The sequence below is a fragment of the Astyanax mexicanus genome, chromosome 9 (assembly GCF_023375975.1).
Source record: "Astyanax mexicanus isolate ESR-SI-001 chromosome 9, AstMex3_surface, whole genome shotgun sequence".
NCBI lineage: Eukaryota > Metazoa > Chordata > Actinopteri > Characiformes > Acestrorhamphidae > Astyanax > Astyanax mexicanus.
Window position 1 is genome coordinate 44,618,191 of NC_064416.1, and position 19,310 is coordinate 44,637,500.

Sequence of the window (19,310 nt, forward strand, 5' to 3'; positions counted from 1 at the left end):
ATCATATACAACTCAGAGATCTATGGTATTTCACAAAGAACAAGAACAAAATTGATTTTAGCAGAAAGAGACCTTTAAGTTGTTTTTTATCAGTCAGATTAGCTCTAGTCCACACCTCCAAAATATTAATACCTCCTCTAATTGGCTTTAGGTCATTAACATCTCAGATTTTACATCCTTTTTTTATATACACTGTAATTTTTTTATAGTTGTGCTCAATGTAGACGTAAATGATCGTGAACCTTTTTGTTTTATTATTTTATGCACTTTATATATGATAATATTCTTGACTTGGATGATCAGATCACATTTTATGGCAGTATTATGCAGAAAATCCTGAAATTCTATAGAGTTCACATACATTGGCTTGCAAAAGTATTCATACCCCCTCAACTTTTTAACATTTTTTGTCACCTTACAACCATAAACTTAAAAGAATTTTAGTGTTTAGAATTTAAGTTTTAGTGACAAACACAAAGTAGTGCATAATTGTGAAGTGGGATGAAATGTGTACATGTTTTTTAAATGTTTAATCTTGCAAAAGTATCCAGCCCTAAATAAAATCATCTGCAATCAATTGCCTTCAAAAGTCAATTAATTAATTAATAGAGTCCAGCTGTGTGTAATTTAGTCTCAGTATAAGTAAAGCTGTTCTGTGCAGGCCTGTATCAAAGTGGTTTGCTAAAGAGCACTAGTGAACAAACAGCATCAAGAAGACCAAGGAACTCACCAGACAGGTCAGATATAAAGATGTGAAGAAGTTTAAAGCGGGGTTAGGATGTAAAAACATCCCAATCCATCATCCAAAAATAGGAAAAGTATTCTACACCTGGTAAGATGGATGAATATAAAAATACAGGGCAATCCTGGGAATAAAAACCTGTTTGAGGCTGCAAAAGACTTGAGACTGTGAAAGAGATTCAACTTCCAGCAAGACAATGACCCTAAACATACAGCTAGAGCTACAGTGGAATGATTTAGATGAAAGAATATTCTCTATATTATGTGTTCCTCACTCAAACTCAATAAAATACCTTTAAGTTTATGCTTGCAAAGTGAAAATGCTTGTAAAATGTGAATAAATACTTTTTTATGATTACTTTTGCTTTTTGCAAGCCACTTTACATTTTGTTCTTATGTTCATTTTTAGATACACATGCTGCCATTTCACTACCTGTATCTGTATCTCTCAATCTTTCTAGGTGCACAACGAGATCTCTCGTGAGCTCAGTTTGTCTAAGAACCTGGTTCCTGGTCCTCCGGATTCGAAAGCCTCGGTTTTGGTCCAGCGCAGTGTCTTCCCACAGCCGGCCAACATGGCCGACTCTCTGTTCGGACGCAGGGACGAGGAGGGCCTGCGGCAGAGGGCGGAGCTTGTTCTGGGTGCCGATCGAGCAGAGCTTGGTGCCTTGAGCCCGGAGAGAAGGCCACTTTTCACACCGGAGGCTGGATCCTCTGGCAGTGCCTTACCTTACACACACACTCACGCACTCGCGCACACACCCTCTCACACACCTTCTCACACGCACACACGGGCTCCCAGCGCCAGCCGTCCGGACGATGCCATCATCGGCAGCCTGCCCAACGCTCCTGCTGCCGTGGCAACCTTCTTCGTCAGCAGCACACCCACCCAGCCCAGCAGCACACACACCCTCACACACACGGCGCAGACACACACCCCCCTGCAGACGGAGCAGCCGCACACGTCCGCCAGTGTGGAGTTCGGAGCCTTCGTGGGTGAGTATGAGGATGATGAGGAAGACGAAGGTGTAGAAGATGATGGTGAAAGTGTAGAGAAGGGAGCGTGCTGTGTGTACCCCACTATTACAGTATTAGAGTGTGCAGATGAGGAGGAGGAGGAGAAGAAAGAGGAGGAGGAGGAGGATAAAAGTGCTGATGATGGACGTGGACGAGCGTCCTGCTGTTTGTACCCTGCTGTTGTGGTTGTGTGTGAGCCGGAGTGTGATGAACGTGAGTGTTATGTAAACCCGGCCTTCGTAGCTGATGAGGATGACTGTGCTGCCGGAGGTTCGGAGGTAGACAGCGGAGGAGCCCCTGTGTCCTCCCCCAAGAGACCCCAGAGAGCGTCCCCCCGTCTCGGGCGCTCTCAGCCCTGTAAAGCGGGTCGGAACCGGCCGAGGGTCCGAATTGAAGCCAGAGGTTTGCGATCGGCAATCTGACCGTAACTTACCCTGGGAATCTCAGGAGCGGTTTTCAAACTAATTTCCACAGGAACCATACAGGGGTTGGACAATGAAACTGAAACACCTGTCATTTTAGTGTGGGAGGTTTCATGGCTAAATTGGAGCAGCCTGGTGGCCAATCTTCATTAATTGCACATTGCACCAGTAAGAGCAGAGTGTGAAGGTTCAATTAGCAGGGTAAGAGCACAGTTCTGCTCTAAATACTGCAATGCACACAACATTATGGGTGACATACCAGAGTTCAAAAGAGGACAAATTGTTGGTTCACGTCTTGCTGGAGCATCTGTGACCAAGACAGCAAGTCTTAGTGATGTATCAAGAGCCACGGTATCCAGGGCAATGTCAGCATACCACCAAGAAGGGCCAACCACATCCAACAGGATTAACTGTGGACGCTGTAAGAGGAAGCTGTCTGAAAGGGATGTTCGGGTGCTAACCTGGATTGTATCCAAACAACATTAAACCACGGCTGATCAAATCACGACAGAATTTAATGTGCACCTCAACTCTCCTGTTTCCACCAGAACTGTCCATCACCACAATCAATTATTGTGGTCCAAAACCAGGTGTTTCAGTTTCATTGTCCAACCCCTGTATTTTAATAAAAATATCAGTTAAACTACTATACTTGTTCTATATTTACAGTACCAGTCAAAAGTTTTAAAATGTTCTGCATTTCATATTCTTCATCCAAACTAATGAAGAAAAACATATTTGCTGAACAAAAACAAAAAAGTGTTAAGCAGACCAGAATATGTTTTATAATTTAGATCAGTCAGCTTTGAGGTAGAGTCATCTGGAATTCAGGCTTTCAGTTAACAGCTGTGCTGAACTCATCAAGAGTTAATTACTTGAATTTCTTTCCTCTTAATGTGTTTGAGAGCATCAGTTGTAAAGTAGTGAAGAGGTAGAGTTACAGGTATACAACAAGGTTATAATTATTATAATATAATATTATATTATTATTGTATGTTGTATAATAGTTAATTTTTCATTATATTTTAATTTGATGTAGTTTATTTAGTTAATTCTGTTAGTTTTAATGAATTTTATTTTATTTTATTTTCATCCATTGGGTTATTTGTGAGGTGCAGGATTCAAAAAGGTGTTATGTAATAAAACCCAACAAAAGAAACCATTTAAAATATATATTATTTATTTACTGTAACACAATCAACTGTCCACAAAAACTGTAACAGTCCACAGGATAACAGCTGTGTATATATATATATATATATATATATATGTATATATATATATATATATATATATATAAATATATATATATATATATATATATATAATTTATATATAAAAAACATATATGTAATAATATATGTAATACTGTTGCTTAAAAAATAGCCAATAGCCAACATACCTGACAAACACATAAACAAACCCATAAACCCAATAAACTCTACAGGTTTCACTCATTTTCAGCTAAATTATCAACTCAGAAAAAAAGTAGGAAAAGGACGGCAAGCACAAGATACAGATACAGCTTTTTACCATAAGAGTGCAGAACTAATTATAGTGTACCTCACATATATAACATTAGAAAGTGAACACAGCTGTTTAGCGCTCTTATGCTGCATCTCAAATGGACTTATAGCTGTGTGGAGTTTATTCCACATATTGTATCACCTGATACAGATTTCTGCCGCTCTCTCAGAGTTTTCTGTTATTATTTTGTGGCTAGTGCAAGCACTGTACAGAGAAGTAAGTGGAAACAGCACTTATAAATAAATAAATTAACAAACAAGAAAACAAAGGGTATTCTATCTGTAATTTCAGATTATTTTAGTTACTTTTATAAACTCTCAGTTTAGTTCAAGTTTTATTTAGTTTCTATTAGTTTCAGTTAACAAAATATGAGTATTGTTCGAATCCATATTATCGCAAGAACTTTGAAAGTATCCTCAAGTGCAGTCGCCAAGACCATCAAAAACATTCTGATGAAACTGGCACTCATTAGGACAGGCCCAGAAAAGGAAGAGCAAAAGTTATCTCTGTTGCACAGGATACATACATCAGAGTTAACAGCCTCAGAAACTGTAAGTTAAAAGCCACCTAAATGCTTTGTAACAGAGTATTTTGGATTGTTTAACACTTTTAAGTTACTACATGATTCCTTATGTGTTCCTTCATATTCCAAACTTTTGACTGGTACTGTATACACTATATATCATGCTACATAGCCGAGTGCTGAAACTACACCCCGAGCTTTAGCACAGAGCTGCTTTATCATCATTCAGCCACTGAAATGAAACATTTCAATTTAAGTAATGATTTAGTAAAAAATCGAAAGAAAGAAAATGATTGATCACTGATGATCCCAGTTGCAGCTGATTCATGAGCGTCTGATGTGTGCTTTTTTATATTTTAAGAGGAAGATGCAAGGCTAATATTACCGATAAACCAGCGGATGTGGTTTAAAACACAGTAAGACTTACTTTAGTCTATCCTTCACAGAGCTGAACATTGGAGTAACCATTACATCAGCACATTGTGTGATTATCAAACCACACACTGCAGTTCAGCTTTAACGAAATACACTACAACAAAGTGAGATGTGGTGTGGAACATAATGTAATTTAAATTATTCAATTTTAAGCTTTTTAAACAAGTAATTTTAGATTCCAGGCATGTATTTACAAACATACTATACAACTGCTGACAGCCTAAGTGCTGGTTTTGTTAGCAACATTAGCCTAGCACCTCTCGTTCTGACCTAAAGAAGCACACGTCAGATGTCAAACAAGTCTCATCTACTGTATCTAGGGTCAGTGATTTATCATAGTTATTTTATTTCTTACTTTGTAGTATTCGTTTAAACTATTTCTTTAAAATATATTACTATACTAGTGCATCTCAGAAAAAATTGAATATCATTGAAAAGTTCGTTTATTACATTGATTCAGTTCAAAGTGTGAAACTATATATTATATAGATGTATTACACACAGAGTGATCTATTTTAAATGTTTATTTATTTTATTGTTGATTATTATTATGGCTTACAGCCAATGAAAACCCAAAAATCAGTGTGTCAGGAAATTAAAATATTATATAAGACAAATTGGTGCTTTTGGTAGTCCTGCTGAAAAATGAAATCTGCATCTCAATAAAAGTTGTCGGCAGATGACATGTCTCTCCAATTCATCACTGATCATCAGTAAATTTTGCATTTCATTTGTAAATCAAGGGAGCAGAGTCTGGAGGAAGAGTGTAGAGACACAGTCCGAGCTTCCCTCTGCTACTGACAACTTTATAGAGATGAAGATTTCATTTTCCAGCAGGATTTGGCACACTGCCCACACTGCCAAAAGTACCAGTTGGTCTTATATTATAATCTAATTTTCCGAGACACTGATTTTTAGGTTTTTATTGGCTGTAAGCCATAATAGACACTGTGTTTAATACTAATACTATCTATATAATTAGTTTCATATTTTGAAGTAAATTACTGAAATAAAGTAACTGTTTAACAATATTCTATTTTTTTGAGATGCACTAGTATTAGTTATTGATAAGGGTTAGATAAATAATATAAGTCTGTAGATTTGTAGAACTGCTGAGATTTAACCCAGAGTTTGAAAACCCGTGGTCCTGTTTTGGGGAGTGTTTTTCCTGTCTGTCTGTTTGTTTGTGAGTGAGCGTTTGTTTCAGTGTGTATATTGTGAGATACTCACCGGTTGTGTAATCGCTGTTATTGATCAGTATTGACTGGCAGAGTGTGGAATCAGTTGTGGTGGGAGTGTTTGTGATGAGAGAAAGTGGTGGACAGAGGGAAGCAGGAGCGTCACTAGAGGTTTATTGAAAGGAGGCTTATTGATAAATCTCTAAACGGGGGGTGGAATGGCTTTTGTCAGAATAAATAAAACGTTTTTAAAATGTCTATCATGATTTGTTAGAGTTAGTTGATATTGTAAAAAAATATTCTCTGTACATGTGAGTGATTCTTAATTATGTTCTATACTTTTAGTTCTTACATAACCACTTCAGTACCATTTAAAGTGATACACAAGCTATTGTTTCTTTTAGATTTAATATTTGTTTTGTACAAATAGTAAGTAGTATAAATTCTGAGTATAAAATATGTGTAGTATGATTGTAAGCGTCTTTGGGTGCCTTGAAAGGCAAAAAGGTGCAGTTGTAAGTGTAATTGTATGCAAGTTAGTAAAAAATTATATACATTACAAGAGTACTTACCAAGTATTTAAAAATTCACCTGCAGTTTAACGTTTTGTACATTTTTGAGTTTCAGTCAAATAAAATAGTTAGAATTCATATATTTTAACTTAAAAAGATAAAAAATACATATTACAAATCTCGTCTCGCTAGATGAGTGTTTCGTCTCGTGAGATTAGTGTTTTATCTCAGCTTGTGAGGTGAGTGTCTTGTCTTGTGAGATGAGTGAGATCAGAGTCACGTCTCGTGAGATGAGTGTCCTGTCTCGTGAGATGAGTGTCTCGTCTCGTGAGATGAGTGAGACCAGAGTCGTGAGATCAGTCACATCTCCTGAGATCAGAGTCACTTCTCGTGAGATGAGTGTCTCATCTCATGAGATGAGTGTCTCGTCTCGTGAGATGAGTGAGACCAAAGTCGTGAGATCAGTCACATCTCGTGAGATCAGAGTCTTGTCTTGTGAGATGAGTGTCTCGTCTCGTGAGATGAGTGTCTCGTCTTGTGAGATGAGTGTCTCGTCTCGTGAGATGAGTGTCTCGTCTCGTGAGATGAGTGTCCTGCCTCGTGAGATCAGTGTCTCATCTCGTGCGATGAGTGAGACCAGAGTCGTGAGATCAGTCACATCTCGTGAGATGAGTGTCTAGTCTCGTGAGATGAGTGAGACCAGAGTTGTGAGATCAGTCACATCTGGTGAGATCAGAGTCACTCACCTCACGAGACGAGATACTCATCTCACGAGACGTGACTGATCTCACAAGACATGACTTTGATCTCACGACTCTGATCTCACTCATCTCACGAGACGTGACTGAGCTCACAAGACGTGACTCTGATCTCACGACTCTCGTGAGATGAGTGGCTCGTCACACCCCTAGCAGTTACACTAAGAGGGGGTGTAGAACATTTAGCACTGAACACTGGACTAGTGACGCTCCTGGAGGGAAGGACTTGTATTGTGTGTGTGCGTGTGTGTTTTGGGTGGTGGTTAATAGAGGTGATGGAAGTGATGAAAAAATATTTTTTTTATTGTGGTTCAGTTCAGTATTATAAAATATCATAATGGATCTCAGGACATGTTTGGTAGCTACTACTCTGCTCTATGACAAGTAGATACTTGTATTATACCAATTAGCATGATGCTAGCTTTTCCCAGAGATGTATCTGAACATATGATGTTACTGTGAAGAACTGTGTCTCATTACTATGTTACCATATTATAAATATCATCATTACTTCTACAACAGTGACCTGTATATACATTATAAGCTATTTAATTGAACTGTTATTTATTTAGGCATGAGTGTTAGATGGATAATGTAAACTTGGTGTATGTGCTTTTATAGCTATATGCAATCTTCAGAGACCAAACATGACTTGAGTGATTGGGGAATTTGATTTTTAACTTTGTTTCAAAATGTTTTGCTTAGTTTGAAGCTCCTGTGCTCTGGAAGTCCTGATTGCAGCTTAGATTGGGTAGTGCTAAACAGCTTCTGGCCAAAAATGTGTGTTGCTAAACAGCCGTAGGGTTAGTAAATGGGGCTAAAGTGCTGTAGGCTTAATGGATGGGGTTAAACTGCTGTTGGCTTAATGAGTAGTGCTACATTTTTGATGTGGCTAAACTGCTATAGACACACATGCATTTCCAAAAATGTTATTCAATTTAATAATTGAAAAGTACATTTATTTCAGTAAATAAATTCAAAAAGAGAAACTCATATTAAATATTCATTACACACAGAGTGATCTATTTTAGGTGATTATGTCTTACAGCTAATGAAAACCCAAAAGTCAGTAACTGAAAGAAAATTAGAATACTAAATACTGTGAGACCATTTGACACTTTTGGCAGTGTGCCAAGTCCTGCTGGAAAATGAAATCTGCATCTCCATAAAGCTGGTCAGCAGAAGGAAGCATGAAGTGCTGTAAAATGTCCTGTTAGACGCTGCCCTAACTTTAGACCTGATATAACACAGTGGGCCAACATCAGCCAATCACATGACACAAAGAGATACCTATTTTTATTTATTTTATTTTTTTTAAGCTGTAAGCTAAATCACTGACCCGCCATCCCCTAGACACAGGCACAACGCTCACTCTGGTTGCCAGGCTGAGGACACTGAACCTACACAAATAAGTGCAAGACGATATGGATTTTAAATAACATTTCCTTAATTATCTAGCTAGCTTTATACAGCACTAGCTGCGTTTGCCTAAGCCAAGTCTGTCATACCGGTAAAAAATCCCACGGCCCTGAAAAACACACCCTATAACTGAAGTTACTACTTTACACATATCAGTAATATACTTCTTAGTTTATCCGATAACATAAAAATCTGCAGCCTGATCTAGATCTCAGTTATAACCTGCCCTCACTTGTGTCAAACAAATCCATAGAAGACTGGAAATAAACAGATAACTAGCTAACGCTAGCTGCTAGGCTAGTTGCTAGGAATGACTTTGAGTAACGCTTACTGTTACTAGTTTTGGACGTGAGAAATCACTAAACATAGAATCATATTTGTAGCTAAATTACTGAGTCTAAGTTCACGTTAGCATGTGTAGCATTACTGCTTGAGCCAGCATAGTCTAGATCACTTTAGCTAACCTTGCTAATTGTCAACTCTGCTGACAAGAGGTGACAGTGCGTGAACTTTACATAATTTCTTGACACATCCTGATCATTTTATCATTTAAAGCTCCACTAGGTAGGCTTGAGATTTTGTGCTCATGGGCTCCCCCTACAGTTGTAGAGAGTAATAAATGTTTCAGGCAGATTAGTTTCTCTTTCTCATTTTCTTGCTTTAACAGACATATTCAGTCTCTTTTCAGCTTCTGCTAGAGTGTCTGTATGTTAGTTTGTAAAGAATGAACCAGTAGTGCTTGTAGAACTGTTAGCACTAAAGGTCGGAAAGCAGGTCGCAGTTCTCGCTAGCGTTGGTCGCGGCCGCCTCAGAAAACTTACAGAGTCTGGTTTGAGCTCAGAGGAGCTCCGGCACAGACACGAGAGCTCAGCTATTCCTCCTATTACACCTCAATGCAGCGCTGCAGTGAGTTTCAAGCTGTAATTTTACTTCTTTAAAAAGATGTAAAAAAAAAAACAAAAGGAAATTATACCCAGTGGGGCTTTAATTCTAAAAATATAATATGAAATGGTCCTTAAAAGTAAATAAACACTTGAAAATAGATAGACTTTGTGTTTAGTGAATCTATATAATATATGAGTTTCCCTTTTTGAATTAAATTACTAAAATAAATGAACTTTTCCATGATATTTTTATTTTTTGAGATGCACCTGGGTGACATAAGAAAATATTGACTTTAAAGCTGGCTGCTTTGCCATATAGTTTTTATATGTAAACTTTCATAAAAAACTAATAGCAGGGGTAGTAATAAATAGTTGAGAATACTATGGGTTTTTATTTATACGGGATCTTTAAATGCACTGTAAGTGTACAGGATTCTCCAGAGGTCAGTGAGAGCTGCCGCTGGCCGGGTGGAGCCTGGTATGCAGATTTTGTTTAGGAATCTACTAATGATCTGTTTCTCTGGGAAGGTCATAAAGATGAGGCTGAAGGTGAAGGATCCTTTCCTGCGGAGAGTTCTGCAGACTGCCGGGAACTCAGTCCACCCAGGAAGGTCAGTCTCACTGTTTTAATCTCAGGAAGTGGGTCAGAGGAACTGTGCTGATGTCATTTTCACCAACGTTTATGTGTTTTGGTGCAGAGCCAAGCAGAGGGTCATATGCGGACAGTAAACTCGTACGCCGGCTTCACCGAACTGGACAGAAACCCGGCCTTCCTTCTCCCAGAGACCAGTACGCACACACACACACACGCACACAGCTCCCACAATACAACATAACACATCACACAATGCAGTATTATGTACAGTACCAGTGGACACACCTTCTTATCCACACTATAAGGGGAACACATGAGGAATCACATAGTAACTTAAACGTGTTAAACAAACCAAAATACTCTGTTAAGAAGCATTTAGGTGCTCTTATCTGTGGAGCTGTTAACTTAACCTGTTGTTTCCGAGGCTGGTAACTCCTTTCCTGGGGCGGTCCTGATGAGTGCCAGTTTCATCGTTTGCAGTAGTACAAAACATATGTGCTTACAAGATAATACAGGTATAATGTCTTACTCAACAGCCCATGGATTCATCTAAGATTACAAAAAAAGGAAAAACACAGTATATGTATGTTAACAGAAAAAAAAAAAAAAAAAAACTGGACACCATTTTGTCAAAATTGTGTCTGGTTTTAATTGTAGGTTTGCAGTTATTTCTTCCATTAAATATACATCCTTAACCCTTTCCTTCCATTGTTGTATTGAGGGGGGGACATGGGTCAAGAGGTCGTAATCATTTTCTTAATCAATCACTTCCTCTGGTATAATTCCTAAAATAAAGCATGATGGTTCTAATAGTCATTCTATTTAGGCATTAGTTTATTTCTTTGAGGATACTTTTAAAGTTATTGACATTGTTAGGATTGACTGACCTTCCTTTCTTTTTCTTTTTTTGCTTTAATGAGATGAGTAGGTTCTGACCATAATGTGGATTAGAATTAGGGATGTCAACGTTAAAGCGTTAACGCACATGATTCATTTGCAATCAGCAATCAGTAACCGTAATTTAAAAAAAAATAGTTTGACCCCAACTTCCACCATAATCTGCCACCATAATCTTTTTTTTCTGGCTAAATGACTGAAAAGCTCCAACACGGACAACTAAATGACAGAGGAGATCCCCTGGTGTGTGGGATCTCACTCTGGTGCTGTTCCACTTACTTATTCAGTAGTTCATACATGAACTAATGCAGCACCAATGCACTTTTATGGTATTTCTTACAGAAATAAAATAAATAAAATAAAGGTGTAGAGTCCACTGGTCTATGTGATTCAGCACAACACACACTTTGGTTCTCTACACTCTCAGTATAGGTACACACCTGCCCGTGCATTTAGCGTAAAAGGCTCTTAAAGGGACAGTGTTCACATTACTGAATACTGGTCTTTACATATTTCCCCCAGGCCATTTAAATGATCATCCCCCCTTTTGTGAGCATGTGTGTAAAACTTCAGCAAATTAAATTCTAATTCAGAAATCCTTACAACCAAGTTGATATGTTTATAACAAAGTAAAAAAAAAAAAAAAAAAAAAAGTTTCCTCCACTATTCAATGTATTATGCATTCTTTATTCCAGCACTCCACGTTGGCTTTATCCCCCTTCAAACATACAAGTGTATACTATTTTTTAAATTAGCACTACTATTATAAATATAATCGCAACTTACATTCATTCTTTTTTTTCATTTAAATATTCACTATAAAAACACTATAAAAAATGTGATTAATCACAGAATATTGTTGATTATTTACTGTATATCTGTAACTCTACCTCTTCACTACTTTACAACTGATGCTCTCAAACACTTTATTAAGAGACAATAAATTCAAGTAAATAACTCTTGATGAGTTCAGCACAGCTGTTAACTGAAAACCTGAATTCCAGGTGACTCTACCTCATAAAACTGACTGAAAAAATCCAGCAGAGATGTGTAAATCTGTCTTTATCTTAGAAAAAGGTGCTACTTTAAATAATCTAAAATATAAAACATATTCTGGTTTGTTTAACACTTTTAAATTAAGCATTGATTGTTGGGTCACTTTTAATCTTTACTAAATAGGTCCATATGTTTTGTAGTCTATCTAATCTACATTGGCGAACATTTTAAAATAAACATTTGACTAGTACTGTAAATAACAGTCCATTTGTATTATTTGTACTGTAAACTGATCATTTTGTTTACTATTCAGTCACAAATATAGTATAATTACTCCTTAGTAAATGCAGTTATTTATTTAGAACATTAATGCTTACTACATTGTGTCATTGATTAAATATATATCACTGTTTCAACATCTAGTCTGGTCCTAAAGTACTTGTAAAGAGACACTATTATTGTAATTTTATCTCTGTACACCAGCACTATTGATTTAAAATGATGCAGTAAGGATGTGACTGTGATTGTTTAAGGTCTGAGCAAACGAGAGAAGAGTCGAGTGTCTGCGGAGGATATTCTCTTCCATGAAGACCCACGAGCGGCGCTGCTATTGGTTAGTCTATATGAACACACAAAAACACCTGATAGTAATACTTGTGAGGACTAGATTTTTTCTGATACTGTACCAAAAAGCATGAAGTAAACTTTATATACTTAAGCTATCAGATCTGATCTGCCTGTGTGTTGGTGACTGTTTGTTTTCTGTGCAGGAGAGAGCTCAGGGGAAATCAGCACAGGCCAGCAGTAGCCTGTAAGTACACACTTTACAGCTCTCTATCTGCTCATACAAACAGTGGTATTAAAAATTTGGGCACCTCTGATCATTTTTATGATTTTCCCTTATAAATTATTTGTTGTTCAGATCTGCATTTCAGTTAAATATATCATATAGCAGAAGAACACAGTGATATTTGAGAAGTGAAAGTAAGTTTAAAGGATCTACAGAAAGTGTGCAATAATTCTTTAATAATTAATAATTCTTTATTCCAATGAGAGTCTGGTTGAAGCTTCTGGTTGAAGGTATTTTGGATCATTCTTCTTTATAAATCATCTCCAGTTCAGTCAGGTTTGATTCAGGTTTCTGATCATGAACAGCTGCTTTAAATCTCACCACAGATTTATAATAATATTCAGGTCTGAGGGACTGAGATGATCTGAGATGATCATTCCAGAATGTTGTTCTTGTTCTTCTGCATGAATGATTTAGTAGATTTAGAGCAGTGTTTAGTGTTTAGGGTCGTTGTCTTGTTGAAGTATCCAGCCCCAGCACAGCTTTAACTTCAACTTTCTCACTGATTCTTTAACATTGTTCTGAAGAATCTGCTGATATTGACTGGAATCCATGAGACCCTCAACTTTAACAAGAATCCCAGTACCAGCACTGATCACACAGCCCCACAGCATGATGGAACCTGATGGAATGATGGAAAACTGAAATTGCTAATCAAAACAACCAATGCTTTATGAAGGAAAATCTTGAAAATTATCAAGGGGTGCCCAAACATTCTTATACCACAGTATCAAATAGAGTAGGCCTGTAATAATGCACATTACCGCTGTGTTTATTAGGAAATAATGATGCTGTTTTGTCATCTATACAATATTAGCAGAAAAGGAGGTGGAGCTGCTGTCTATTATTCTTAGGGCGGAAAAGCAAACAACTCTATAACCAAACTCAACTCAAAGAGAAAAGAAACTCATTTTTTTGTAGCTCGATCACGTAATCAACAACAGCATGCTAAATGCAGTTCATACAGTGTATTGCCTAATATATTAACCCTTCTGCCTTCAATATATGAACTTGAGTGACATCTCATTCTTAATCCACAGGGTTTAATATTATGTCGGCCCACTGTTAGAAATCAGGAGTCAGATTCAGGAGTCAGGAGTTTGTTTCTTACTCCATTTAACAGGCATAACACAAACACACATACAGCTCTGGAAAAAAGTCCACATCAGTTTCTGCGATTTTGCTATTTATAGGTTTATGTTTGAGTAAAATTAAAATCGGTGTTTTATTCTATAAACTACAAACAACATTTCTCCCAAATTCCTAATAAAAATATTGTCACTAAGAGCATTTATTTGCAGAAAATGAGAAATGGCTGAAGACTGCAGTTTTAAGAGTGCAGAAATCAATATTTTGTGGAATAACCCTGGTGGTTTTTAATCACAGTTTTTTTATGCATCTTGGCATCATGTTCTCCTCCACCAGTCTTACACACTGCTTTTGGATAACTTTATGCTGCTTTACTCCTGGTGCAAAAATGAAATCAGTTCAGCTTGGTTTGATGGCTTGTGATCATCCATCTTCCTCTTGATTATATTCCAGAGGTTTTCAATTTGGTAAAATCAACGACATTCATCATTTTAAGTCGTCTTCAGAGCTGTATAATAAGGATATATGGAGCTTTTAAATTAAAAGTTGTGCTTGACTCAATAAATCGAGAAATAATGGCAAATGAAGCTTAATTTTTGGCCCTGTTTTGTTTGTTTGACTGTTTTCAGGAGTCCAGGGGAAGATGCGAGCAATGGTGAGTATGGCGGAGTTACGTTATTTTGTATTAAACTGTTACAAACAAAACATTTATCTAGTAAAAGCATTATAACATTTATCTTCAGGATGTTTTCTGAAGCAGTCCTCTTAAATGTGTCTACCCAGGGAGTGAGGTTTGCTTGATTAAAGTGTTACTAGCCCAAACAGAAAAAGCTGCTGCATAAGTAGTTACAGATTTAGTACAAGATCCAGCAATGTTAAAGAGCAGCCTTCAGCAGTTTAGCCCCTCCCATTCAGCCTACAGCAGTTTAGCCCCTCTCATTCAGCCTACAGCAGTTTAGCCCCTCTCATTCAGCCTACAGCAGTTTAGCCCCTCCCATTGAGCCTACAGCCATTTAGCCCCTCTCATTCAGCCTACAGCCATTTAGCCCCTCTCATTCAGCCTACAGCCATTTAGCCCCTCTCATTCAGCCTACAGCAGTTTAGCCCCTCTCATTCAGCCTACAGCAGTTTAGCCCCTCCCATTGAGCCTACAGCCATTTAGCCCCTCTCATTCAGCCTACAGCCATTTAGCCCCTCCCATTCAGCATACAGCAGTTTAGCCCCTCCTATTCAGCCTTCAGCTATTTAGCCCCTCCCGTTCAGCCTTCAGCTATTTAGCCCCTCCCATTAAGCTACAGCAGTTTAACCCTCTACCCATTCAGCATACAGCAGTTTAGCCCCTCCCATTCAGCCTTCAGCTATTTAGCACCTCCCATTTAGCCTACAGCAGTTTAGCCCCTCCCATTCAGCATACAGCAGTTTAGCCCCTCCTATTCAGCCTTCAGCTATTTAGCTCCTCCCATTAAGCATACAGCAATTTAACCCCTCCCATTCAGCCTACAGCAGTTTAGCCCCTTCCATTCAGCCTACAGCAATTTAGCCCCTCCTATTCAGCCTTCAGCTATTTAGCCCCTGCCATTCACCCTACAGCAGTTTAGCCCCTCCCATTGAGCCTATAGCTATTTAGCCCCTCCCATTCACCCTACAGCAGTTTAGCCCCTCCCATTGAGCCTGCAGCAGTTTAGCCCCTCCCGTTCAGCCTTCAGCTATTCAGCCCCTCCCATTAAGCTACAGCAGTTTAACCCTCTACCCGTTCAGCATAAAGCAGTTTAGCCCCTCCCGTTCAGTCTTCAGCTATTTAGCACCTCCCATTTAGCCTACAGCAGTTTAGCCCCTCCTATTCAGCCTTCAGCAATTTAGCCCCTCCTATTCAGCCTTCAGCTATTTAGCCCCTCCCATTCACCCTACAGCAGTTTAGCCCCTCCCATTCACCCTACAGCAGTTTAACCCCTCCCATTTAGCCTACAGCAGTTTAACCCCTCCCATTAAGCTACAGCAGTTTAACCCTCTACCCATTCAGCATAAAGCAGTTTAGCCCCTCCCGTTCAGCCTTCAGCTATTTAGCACCTCCCATTTAGCCTTCAGCGATTTAGCCCCTCCCATTCACCCTACAACAGTTTAGCCCCTCCCATTTAGCCTACAGCAGTTTAACCCTCTACCCATTCAGCCTACAGCAGTTTAGCCCCTCCCATTCAGCCTTCAGCAGTTTAGCCCTCTACCCATTAGTTTAGCGTGACACATTTAACCTACAGCATTTTAGCTCCACCCCCTCAGCCTTCAGCAGTTGAGTCCCTCCCATTCGGCCTATAGCATTTAAACCCCCTCCCATTCAGCAGTTTTAGTAGTGAACACTGTCAGCATTTTTTATGTTTATATGCAGGCACTAAATATGCTACAACTACAAGCTACAAGCTACAAGGTTTATGCACTTGTATCATGTGGTATCATATAAAGCTGTTACATGTATACTAAATAAAACATTTTTATATTCCTTTATTGCTATAGTATATTCTTGAAATGAATAAATAAAAAAAATAGTGTTTTGTCATATCACCAAGAATAAAAAAAAATCCCCTGAAATATCTTGATAGTACGGAGCCCGGGAGGGGCCGTGGATAAAAAAAACAATTAAATCGAGTGCACGATGTAGCAGTTCGTGCTCACGTTTTCTTTAATTCGAGTGAACGATTTGCAATTCGTGCTCACGATTTCTTTAATTCGTGCTCACGATTTCTGTAATTCGTGCGCACGATTTCTGTAATTCGAGTGAACGATTTCTGTAATTCCTGCTCACGTTTTTATGCAATAAGACAATAAGCTGGGAGGGAAAGGAGCATTTTCTCTCTTGATCTGTTACAGGGGTGCAGTGATGATAATCAGTTATCTACCTTTATAACCTGCTGTTATTAATGCACTAGTGTTACAGTTAGATGTACAGTACAGTGAGCAGATTTTGCCTGGTGGTGGAATCTCTACAGCGCGTGGGGGAGAGCCGTCCGCGGCACGGGTTCCCTGGCCGCGAGCGCAGGTCTTCACGGAGCTTATTTACCAACAATATAGACAAATATAGTCAATTCCAGTCATGATTAAAGGAAACAAACATTACTAATGCAGGATAACTGTGTGTTATTAAAACCAGATCAAAACAAAGTTATAATGCAATGTGGAACTGTTTATAATTTCTTATTTTCAACAATAGTATAACGTAAAGAAGTATAATTATATAAATATACAGCTATAAGACTTAGGTCCAAATGTACACTGTAAAAGTTAATAAAGATAATACAAAATTAATGCAAGGTGTGACAGTTGTCTATGAATGGCTCATATAAGAGCTGCTTTAAATATGTAACACTATATAAAATCAAAATAGCTGGTCTAAAATACTATTAATACAATGTATTAAGATATTTAGTAAATAGGCATTTCATATAATAATTTGGATCAATTTGATAATTTATTCCAATATGTTTCCTAAAATAATTAAGTTTCTATATCTGATGAAATGTCCTGAATATCTGCTTATTCTCAAATCACAGTGTCCTGCCCAGAAACATGCCACAAGCTTCAAATAAAAAAATATAATAATTATAAACTTCTTAAATGTATATTTTCTGAATTATGTGTTTATTTATTATACAAATTATTAAAATATAGATTAAATCTATCATAAAAGTAATAATGATGTAACCAGATTTAAGAAGGTGTGCATTTCCTTGGAGGCTGGCTGAATGTTATTTAGAAATTAATAAACACATTTGCACATTGCATTATAACTTTGTTTTGATCTGGTTTTAATAACACACAGTTGTCCTGCATCAGTAAAATGTTTGTTTCCTTTATTCATGACTGGAATTGACTGTATTTGTCTACATTGTTGGTAAATAAGCTCCGTGAAGACCTGCGCGCGCGGCAGGTGTCTGGCGGCGGGGGAACCGATGCCGCGGACGGCTCTCCCCCACGCGCTGTAGAGATTCCACCACCAGGCAAAATCTGCTCACTGTACTGTACATCTAACTGTAACACTAGTGCATTAATAACAGCAGGTTATAAAGGTAGATAACTGATTATCATTACTGCACCCCTGTAACAGATCAAGAGAGAAAATGCTCCTTTCCCTCCGAGCTTCTTGTCTTATTGCGCATAAAAACGTGAGCACGAATTACAGAAATCGTTCACTCGAATTACAGAAATCGTGTGCACGAATTACAGAAATCGTGAGCACGAATTAAAGAAATCGTGAGCACGAATTGCAAATCGTTCACTCGAATTAAAGAAAACGTGAGCACGAACTGCTACATCGTTCACTCGATTTTATTATTTTTTTTATCCACGGCCCCTCCCGGGCTCCGTATGATAGTATTTAGGAGCCATTATTTCATCACCCACCACTACTGTGCACTTATCACCTTACTGACCTTACCTGTCCATACATGACTTTACCTCTCTTTACCTCACCTCCTTTTTATCCATCACACTCCTGCATAACACTACACTGCCTTCAGCCTGACCACACTGTGTGTGTGTGTGTGTGTGTGTTTCAGCTTCCGCAGGCTTATACTCAGCCAGACACACACACCTGGGTGCTCGTAAGGACTGTAAGTGTGGGCCCCTGCTGTCTGGCTGAATAACTTCACTCTGCTTCCATTATTAATATATATTACATTACACACTGTGCTCTCTGTGGAGGACCTGCTTATCAATCATCAATAATCTCTCTCTCTCTCTCCTCCTCTTCAGCTATTGGTTCTCCCTTTAAGCCGATGGAGGGGTATCAGTATTCAGGTGAGCTTGCTGCTGTTCAGATTGTGTTTTGAAAGCGTAGACTCTCCTTGTGGGGTCAAACAACAGAACAACCCTAAAACTAGCTGTCCTGTTCTGATGGGTATTGTGTTTGTGTGTGTGTGTGTCTTTGTGTGTGTGTGTGTGTGTGTGTGTGTGTGTAGCGGTGGAGCGTAATAACCTGATGCGGTTGTCCCAGAGCATTCCATTCACCCCAGTGCCCCCTAGAGGTAAGACTGAGTATTACCCTCTCTTCCCTTACTTTTCCTCACGTCACACTGCTTTGGCTTGTTGTCTTGTTTATTGCACAGACTGTACGAATGTGTGTGTGTGTGTGTGTGTGTGTGCACCCTGCAGGTGAGCCAGTAACGGTGTATCGTCTGGAGGAAAGCTCCCCCAATAACATCAATAACAGCATGTCTTCGTGGACGCAGCGCGGGCTGTGTGCTAAAATCGAGTTTCTGAGTAAAGAGGAGATGGGAGGCGGCCTGCGGAGGGCGCTGAAGGTGCTCTGCACATGGTCAGAATACGACATCCTGAAACCGGGGCACCTGTATATCGTCAAATCATTCCTGCCTGAGGTGGTGAACACCTGGCAGAGTGTTTATGAAGAGGATACTGTGCTCCACCTGTGTCTGAGGGTAAGATACACCCACACACAAACACACCACACACATTCACTACC

General features: G+C 38.7%; 1 protein-coding gene across 4 annotated transcripts in view; it reads left to right on the top strand.

The window, feature by feature from the left end:
• trpm7 (transient receptor potential cation channel, subfamily M, member 7) overlaps positions 1 to 19,310 on the top strand; it is a 94,930-nt gene that overhangs the window by 64,996 nt on the left and 10,624 nt on the right. For 3 of the 4 annotated variants that reach the window (XM_049483356.1, XM_022687043.2, XM_049483355.1), the window contains exons 27-36: positions 1,203 to 1,737; positions 9,945 to 10,027; positions 10,115 to 10,205; positions 12,438 to 12,517; positions 12,675 to 12,715; positions 14,473 to 14,498; positions 18,388 to 18,441; positions 18,584 to 18,628; positions 18,790 to 18,855; positions 18,983 to 19,266. In XM_049483356.1, the coding sequence (XP_049339313.1) occupies positions 1,203 to 1,737; positions 9,945 to 10,027; positions 10,115 to 10,205; positions 12,438 to 12,517; positions 12,675 to 12,715; positions 14,473 to 14,498; positions 18,388 to 18,441; positions 18,584 to 18,628; positions 18,790 to 18,855; positions 18,983 to 19,266 (1,305 nt within the window). The remainder of the gene's footprint in view (positions 1 to 1,202; positions 1,738 to 9,944; positions 10,028 to 10,114; positions 10,206 to 12,437; positions 12,518 to 12,674; positions 12,716 to 14,472; positions 14,499 to 18,387; positions 18,442 to 18,583; positions 18,629 to 18,789; positions 18,856 to 18,982; positions 19,267 to 19,310) is intronic. The other variant, XM_022687044.2, reaches the window with a different exon arrangement.